Raw genomic sequence first — 8,893 nt, 5'->3', positions numbered from 1 at the left:
GGCCTAGAAAGTTAACTAGCTAGTTAATGGCAGAGCAGGTACTAGAACCAAACTGTCCTGACTCCCAAACCGGAAATTTTCCCATCAGGGAAGATACCTAAGCCCTTACAATTGCATCCCACCCTCAAGGTCATTATGAAAGTTTTGCGATCCACAAAATCAAAAAATATAAAATCCATGTAGATTGGAACAAATGAAGCCCTCCCAGCCACATGGATAAGCCAAGCAAGTTGAAATTTGCAGGGGTGAATCAGAAAGGACACTATCAATTGTGTTTCTTAGAAGTGAAATAATGGACCAGAACACAGTCTCAAAACTTTCGTAGTCACCTGTGTAGTCTGTAATTACATTTGGTTCACTGGGCTAAAAAACACCATGCAAGGATTACAAGAATTACAAGAATTCTTGAAGACTGATACAAACAAATGCAAAGAATCAACTGGCCCATCACTTCACCAAAGGATTGAAGTAGTACATTTTTACTCTTTATATGTATAAAACAAATTGTCATTCCCTGGGCCCCTCTCATGGCTGGATTACCGTATAAATCAAGCTGGTTCACTAAGAGCTTACCTAGATGACATTCGACACCTTTCGCCATGGTCCCAGCCAGGTTGTGATGTAAGCCAGACAGAAAGCTTAGAAATTTTCCCCTGGTCAAAGTTTGGAAGAACTGTGTAAACAACGCCCCTTGCTGGTCAACATAAGGAAACGCAAAAGCCACTGCTGACGAAAGCAGGGCTCTAACAAAGGTCACAGCGATGTCTCTAAGTCGTAGTCGTCTTCTAGTCTATGGGAACCATGAACAGGTCAAAAGACAAAGCGTGGGGAAAACAGCAGGGGGAAGAAAAAAATGCACTTTTTTCCTGAAATGTTTATATGTGCCTAATTAAAGTTAGCCCCCAAGGAAAGCTGATACATTTTTGGTATCCTACTGAGTCTGAACAGGCAGTTATAAGACCCATGTACATATGTTATGCTTATACACATAAGCAAGATTTTTGTTATTAACATCAATGATCACAGATGGAAGAATATTCACATGTCAAGGACATATTACTCACAAGATCATAAAATGCAGGCCAGGCGTGGTGGCTCACACCACGCCTGGCACCCTGGGAGGCCGAGGGTGGACTGCCTGAGCTCATGGTGCCAAGACCAGCCTGAGCAAGAGCAAGACCCCGTCTCTAAAAATAGCTGGACGTTGTGGCGGGTGCCTGTAGTCCCAGCTACTTGGGAGGCAGGGGCAAGAGAATCACTTGAGCCCAAGAGTTTGAGGTTGCAGTAAGCTGTGATGCCAGAGCACTCTACTGAGGACGACAAAACAGGACCCTATCTCAAAAAAAAAAATCATAAAATGCCTGTTGATTTGTATTCATAAATGATTTGGTGAACCACTAAAGTGTTTTGAGTGAAAAAATATATGTATATATGCACACACACATATATATAAGAGATTTTCAAAGATTCATTTCTATTTGGACTCTTTCTTTTCTTTTATTTTTTTCTTTCTTTCTTTTTGTTTTTTGAGACAGCCTCAGGCTGTTGCCCTGGGTAGAGTGCTGTAGCATCACAGCTCACAGCAACCTCCAACTCCTGGGCTTAAGCGATTCTCCTGCCTCTGCCTCCCAAGTAGTTGGGACTACAGGTGCCTGCCACAACGCCTGGCTATTTTTTGGTTGTACCTGTCATTGTTGTTTTGGTGGGCCCGGGCTGGATTCGAACCCGCCAGCTCAGGTGTATGTGGCTGGCGCCTTAGCTGCTTGCACCACAGGCACGGAGCCTATTTGGACTCTTTCAATCACTAGAAAGAGAAAGCAGAAGGCTTGTGATTAAACCTATGTGTTTTACGATGTTCTGATTGGCCAAAAATGAAAATGATGTCTTGTTACACGCATTTTAAGTTAGTACACAAAGAAAATACAATAAACACTGATTTGGATCAACAACTTGCCTGAGGAAAGGCTTTTTTTTTTAAAGTTTTAAAAACAATCCCCAGTAAAGGGGTCAAAGGTACTTGATGACGTTACCACTGAAGCGAAGTGTTTCCTAAGTAATTCCAGGGCTCTGCTATTTCTTGCTTGTAGGGACTTCTCAGCTCTTAGTTCATTCTTGATGGCATCGAGCTCTCCGCGGATCTTCTTTATTTCTACTTCATAATACAATTTCATTTCTTCTTTTAGGAGTGTATTTCCCACCTCCGTTTGATGTTTTAACTTCTTAATCGCTTCTTTTAATTCTTTGTTTTCTAGATTCAACTTGTGGATGACTTCTTTGGCCTGCTGGAGCTCGTCAGTTAAGGTTTTTACATTTCTTGCTTTTTCAGATAGGTCATTTTTTAAAGCTTGTAGTTTCCAGTCACTCTTTGAAGTCTCCATCCCTGTTTCTTGGAAATTTAGGGGTTTTGTGGGTACTTCTTTTTTGGAGTTCAAAAGTTCCTTCTCAGCACTTTCAAATTCTTCTTCTATCTTTCTGCATTTCATATTCAGTTCTTCTAGTTCTTCATTCAAAATATTCAGGCGAAGTTTTGGAGACATTCCTTCAGTAAATTTCTTCCTCTTGTCTGGTGGTGGTGGAGTTGGTGATTTCTTTGTACTCCAAGTAGAGGGATCTTCTGTGCTGTTAAAGCTTTCTTCTGTTGCAATATCCACAACAGAAGATTCACAGGAGACAGAATTTGTTGTGTCCACTTGAGTCTTTGAAATGTTCATCTTTCTCTCTCTTAAATTTGGTTCTTGTTCTTTTTCATTTCGTTGGGAAATATATTCCTTCTTCTTAAATGCCTTTTCTTCTTGAAAGTTTCTACCAGACATATTGTACATTCCTTCTGTTCTCTTGGTCACCTCTGTAGTTGTTTGTGTTTGTTCAGAAGATTCAGGCTGAGAAGCCAGTTCTAGAACATCCTGTGCACTAAAAAAAGGAGTAAACATATGCTCCTTCCAGTGTTTTCTTCTAGCATCCATTTCTTCCCGTACCTCTTCCAATATCTGAAAAACAAATTTTAAAATAAAGGCGCATCATTTCCGTTGGCAGCTAGTACTAAAGAAAGAGGCAGGAATGCCGGCTCACAGGGGAAAAAATCTGAACATTTGAGGGCTGGGTCTCCCTCTAACTCAGTGAGTGACTTGGGCCTCAGTATCGTCATTTATAAATTGAAAGATCTGAACTAATTAAATCCTATGGATACTTCCAGCTTTAAAGTTCTTTCATCCTGTGAAATAGGAACAGTAAATTGACACATTTAGCTACTTATTATAAGTAGAGTAGGAGAAAGCAACTGAACATATGAAAACAGACTGCTTTAAAATAATAAAAAGTATTTGAAATTAATAGATTAATATTGCTAATACCTGTGCTTTCAATATGTCTGATTTGTTTTCTCTAGTTCTTTGGATTGGGCTATTGTTTATTCATTCTTTAAAGTGACTAAAACATCAGGGCTTAATGAAATGTGAGCTGCTTTTGGTAAAGTATACCATGCAGACTTCCTTATGACTAACTCTGCCAACTGCCCTTCTGTCTTGACCTATAAATTCCTGCTATTCCCGTCTTACGCTTTGCTTTTAGGCAAGACTGCCAAGTGTACGAATTCTATCCGTTTTGACAGCAATTTCATGATGAGAACCTAATGTCAACACCTGAAAATATTAATACCATCAAATGTGTTTTTCTCAAGATACTGACTCTGAGTGGAGTTTTTAGGTAAAAATTTAGTATACTATAATAAATCACAACAAATTCCCCAAATCTGTAACAATTAAAAGATGATTATTGGGCGGCGCCTGTGGCTCAAAGGGGTAGAGCGCCGGTCCCATATGCCGAAGGTGGTGGGTTCAAACCCAGCCCCGGCCAAAAAAAAAAAAAAAAAAAGATGATTATTTTGTTTCAAAAAGACCCTTCCCTGTTCAAAGGGAATCCTTCCTAAGGTACTGAAATATTTGATCAGTTAACTGCTTCTGAGGGAAGGAAGAAAGAACTCAAACAACTTTAAAGGGATGCTGCATCTGAAGCCACAGTAGCTAAAGTTACCCCTGAATGGTGAAGAGGAGAGGGTGACTTTATTCATTTATTATTTTACTCTAATATATTTGTCACATCACCACTGAGAAAAATCAAAGTATGCCTGCACCTGTTTTAACTATGTATGCAAATGTAATTTTCTCCTGGTAATGAGAAATGGCAAATGTTGTGTCAATTTCTTAATTAAGGTGGTTGTAAAATTTAATTACTTCTTTTCTAAAATATCCACATGTTAAGTCATATGCTGTAGGGATATTTGATGATGTAAATAAAAGATGTTTTCTTTTTCTGTTGCTTTATCCCATGGACATTAGAATTTGATTTCAAATTTTTCAGGACCATCCCTTTGCACAAATCTAGATCTGCCTGCAAAATGCAATTATCATTCCAGACAGAAGTGGTCAGAGATTGGAAACTAGTTCTGCAAGAACACCACAGGCATTTTCCCACCTCACAGCATCTTTCCCCTCAAACTTTGTAAACCTTCTAAACCGAGAATGGTGGTTGGAAAAGGTCATCCCCAACCGTGTTGAGCAACCTTCTGTCACAACCCCCCACCCCTCAGCAGCTCTCAACTAGGGACAGGGCTTTTTAGTCACTGCCCAGGGGCAATAAGATGAAGACAAAGGGCCCCTCTAAGCACAAGGCACTTTCTCCCTCCATTCTTGAATGGACACCCAAGAAAAACTGCTCAGCCAAAATAGGAAAAAAAAGTCTGTTACAAAGGAAGTCACTCGCTTTGCTTCTTTGCTCAATTGTGCAAATTGTTCTCACGTCAAAGCAGTGGTCCTCAACCTTTTCTTCCTCTCTTATGGTTTTAAATATCATTTTATTCATCAAATTAGGCTTTTACTGGAAGTTTTTACAATTTGCATGTAATTAAAAATCAACTTCTGCATATATATGGAATTTTAAGTGGCTGAGACTATACTGTGCTAGATTTATTAAAAGGGACTTTTTCTTCAACCTTTGTTTTTTTCTGCTTCCACTGTTTCTAGGCACAAAACGCTGTCATCATGACTCTCTTTCCAAAGGAGAAGATTCTGACCTGCCCCCTCTACGAGAGAGTCCCCTTTCTCTACCCTCTTTCACTGACTTGCAGAAAACCGTTTAATACCAAAATAAGGACCCAAATGAATTGTTTGAAGTTAAGGTGGATCAATATGTTTTACTCTGCAAAATTGTGGGGAAGAAGGAAAGGGAATCCTTGACAAAGAAATTGAGTATGGACTGTGGTAGAAAAAAAGATGGAGTCAGATCTCTTGGTTCCACACTTTAAAACTGCATCAAGATTTACCTGCTGGGACTCTCAGATTATTCACGTGTAAAATAGAAACAATATACCTATTCCATAAGTGGTTTAAAAATAAACGAATATCTCTGGTCTTGGGATTTTGTGATACAGGCTAGTCTCACTGGAGTTAGATGATATCTCAAAGTAGTTTTGATTTGCATTTCTCTGATGATTAAAGATGATGAGCATTTTTGGGATTACACCTTACAAGGATATATGTGAAACTTGGTAAATGTAGAATGTGTCTTGGCACAGTAACTGAGAGAATGCCAGGAAGGCTATGTTAACCAGTATGATAAAAGTGTGTCAAACAGTCTGTGAACCTAGTGAATGATGCCCCATGATCATATCAATGTACACAGCTACGATTTAATAAAAATAAAATAAAATAAATAAAAATAAACGAATAATGATGGAAATGGAAGCAGTTTTTAAAGTATACTGTAAACCATGGGTTTTGATCATTTGTAAGCTTTCTTTGCCCTCCCTTTGAACATAAACCAGCCAGCTAAACAATCTAACCCTTCTCCAAAGACATGTGCTCCAAAGTGGCCAGCCTGAAGTCATCAGACCTCAGAAAAAAGTTAGTGTGGAAAAAATGTGGGTAGTACTAAAAATGTATGTAAACAGAAGGGAACCTAAACTCCAATCTTGGATTAATTTAATCTCCATCACCGGGGAAGAATTGGCCCTAACTACTGTAAGTTAGTTATTGATGTCCCCAGATTTCTGAAGCTAAATTGAATCTATCCAAGAAGAAAAGCAGTCTTTGCTACAACCTAATATATTTGCATTTTTATGATCAGTTGCTTTACCAAGAACTTTCAAAATGCTCCACTGTTTTTCAGGGCCACTTCTTTTTTTTCCCATTTAATTTAAAATGGTTTTATTCTGAGCCAAATTTGAGGACCATGACCCCCGAACCACACCTAAGAAGCCTTGAGCAAGTGGACTCATGGTGGTGGGGTTACAGTTTGGTTTTCTACATGTTAGGTAGACAGAAATTACAGGTGAGGTCATAAATCAATTTGTGGGAAACCTACATTGGTTTGGCCCAAAAAGGTGGGACATCTGGAAGGTGGGGGGAGAGCTTACAGGTTATAAGTGAATTTAAAGATTCTTTAGCTGACAATTGGCTGAGTTAGGCTTTGTCTAAAAGACCAGGAGTCAGTGAAAAGGAATGCTTAAGATAAAGGGTCTGTTAATCAGAGACAAAGAAACCGGACAGACTCAAGTGGTTTGTTATGTATATTGAGGACCCGCAGGTAGGTCTTGCATAGTTTAGGCCTGTTAATGAGTCACAAAGGACATCTCTAAGAAGGGCCACTTCTTTGAAATGCAGGAGTATTAGTTTGAAGATTAGCAAGGATGACTTTTCTTCTACAGCGTTTCCTACAGACCTTTATGACACCAATACTCTATGATGACCTGGCATCTTATTTCATCTTTGTATCCTTGTTACCTAAAACATAGTAAACCTCATTAAATATTTGTTGAATGAATGATCCTTAATATTCTACCTAAAAATTCTATAATGCTTTGATCCTAATGAAGGCTTTACAAAAATACTTACAACTACTCCTCTGGCTTATAAAGTGTTTTCGGTGGCACTTTAGGGAAAGGACTTTTATTTTTCCCTTGAAGTTTATTAGCTTAACTAAAGTCTTCAGGACACTTTTCCTTTGTATTTTTATGAGGCCTCCTTCAAAGTGTACTGTTGACAATGCAGACTGATGATCTGTTTCCAAGGCTGAAGATTAATGTCAGGTAAGGCTCTGTACTTCTAAATGCCTTCTAAATAATATCAGCCAACATAACTGTACTTACACGTCCTGGCGTCCAGGGTCTTCTGCTGGATGTCATTTCCTTTCTTCTCCAGTTTGAACTGGAAAATAAAAAATTCCACCTCCCTCAGCATATTGTGAAACATACCAGAATGCCCAAATTCATGTTTATATCTGAGATGTAGATTAAAATTACAAAGAACAGAATGTCATTTGACCTATCTGAAATGTGAGTCGAGACAGAGGTGATTTCTCTTTGTAAGTTGTCAAACCATTTTCCTAACTATTATGCCATGAAGTCCTCCTTCTCCTAGCAATACAAATATCAAGTGGGACAAGAATCACGGGTGACACAGTTATCTCTTCATCTTTAGCACTTACTGAACAAGGGAGCCGCCACCGATGGGGCGATAGCGATACACTTAGAGGCAACGGTATCCCAGGAAACCGCATTCGCAAAGGGCTGGAGCCTAGGCCTTGTCTCCCTCCCTCCCTCCCTCTCTTCCTCCCTCAGAATGTAGTTAATTTGAAAAAACATTAAAAAGGGAAGTCGGGCGGCTCCTGTGGCTCAGTGAGTAGGGCGCCGGCCCCATATACCGAGGGTGGCGGGTTCAAACGCTGCCCCGGCCAAACTGCAACAAAAAACAGCCGGACGTTGTGGCGGGCGCCTGTGGTCCCCGCTACGTGGGAGTGTGAGGCAAGAGAATCGCCTAAGCCCAGGAGCTGGACGTTGCTGTGAGCTTTGTGACGTCACGGCACCCTGCTGAGGGCGACAAAGTGAGAAAAAGGGAAATTATCCCGATTTTTGCCTTAATCTTCCAGGGTCCTGACATACGGGCCAAGTGTTCACTTCACGGGACAAATTGTCTGTCTATTGTTCAGCAACGATTGAGAGGGAAGCAAAGTACCACTGAAAACTGGGCCGTGAACGGTTATTACCCCCAATTTTTTATTAGTGTGAAATTATTCCTTCTAGAAGAAAAGATACTAGGGGAGTCACCTTAAGTCCAAAGGCTGAGACTTTATTAGTATGGGAGTCACATTCTTGCTATAAAGCTGTATGTTTGTATGCATAGTTTGGGGGGTTTCTCTGTAAATGGTTAACTGAAACTCCTGCCATGCCCGCTTCCAGTGGAGCCAAGGTGGCTCGGGTCGGGGCGCTGCTCTGGCCCCCACTGTAGGTGACACTTTTTACCTCCCCTGTCGCTGGCGGGCAGCGGAAGAGGGCCGGCCCCACTTCTCCGTCCACACCTCCTCTAGCACGCCCGGTTCCCGTTCCTCTTAAACACTCGTTGCGGAGGAGACCCGCGGCCGCACCCTGGGTCCCCGCCCCTTCGCCCCCAATGCCTGGGAAGAAGAGGGGCAAGCCCAGGGGAGCCCGGGCTTTCCCTACCGCAGACGTACCTGGAAGCGCGTGTGCCGTCTGGAGGGCACTGTTCCCTCTTTCCTGAAACCGGCCACCACCGGCGGGCGGCAGCCCCTCGTTCGACGCCAGCCACCGCGACCCGGCCGGGCCGGCCCGGGGCTGAGTCTCTACTGTGCAGCGCCAGCGCGGGTCGCGCCGCTGCCTAGCAACCGACAGGCCCTATTTAAAGGAACCTGGGCGCTAGGGACGCGCGCCACTTGCGGGTGCTGCCCGCCGGGCAATCAAAGCCTGGCCGGAGGCCGGAGCATGTCCGGTAAGGCGGTACCGCAGCGGCTTCTCCCCCGCAAGAAACAGGAGCTCGCGGGAAGAGCGCTGGGTCAGGGTGGGATGGGGCGAGAAACTGCGGCCCCACCCACCGTGAGGTTACTA

At 42.1% G+C, this 8,893-nt stretch overlaps 1 protein-coding gene across 1 annotated transcript; it reads right to left on the bottom strand.

Moving 5' to 3' along the window:
* Positions 1–1,982: 1,982 nt before the first annotated feature.
* On the bottom strand, positions 1,983–8,600 carry CCDC160 (coiled-coil domain containing 160). The gene is made up of 3 exons (XM_053578862.1): positions 8,503–8,600; positions 7,142–7,199; positions 1,983–2,987 (listed from the first exon to the last, which is right to left on the bottom strand). Exons 2-3 carry the CDS (start codon positions 7,175–7,177, stop codon positions 1,983–1,985), a joined length of 1,041 nt encoding a protein of 346 aa, XP_053434837.1. The 5' UTR covers positions 7,178–7,199; positions 8,503–8,600.
* Positions 8,601–8,893: the final 293 nt, after the last annotated feature.

This window comes from Nycticebus coucang, chromosome X (assembly GCF_027406575.1).
Source record: "Nycticebus coucang isolate mNycCou1 chromosome X, mNycCou1.pri, whole genome shotgun sequence".
NCBI lineage: Eukaryota > Metazoa > Chordata > Mammalia > Primates > Lorisidae > Nycticebus > Nycticebus coucang.
The sequence above is the reverse complement of the archived record's forward strand: the minus strand, read 5'-3'. Positions and strand labels throughout refer to the sequence as shown.

What these genes read in the sequence shown, in the direction of transcription:
- CCDC160 (XM_053578862.1), bottom strand. Translation starts at nt 7,177, where the DNA reads ATGACATCCAGCAGAAGACCCTGGACGCCAGGACGT. An exon ending in GACCCTGGACGCCAGGACGT is followed by an intron (nt 2,988 to 7,141) that starts GTAAGTACAGTT and finishes TTTGTTTTTCAG; the next exon opens with ATATTGGAAGAGGTACGGGA.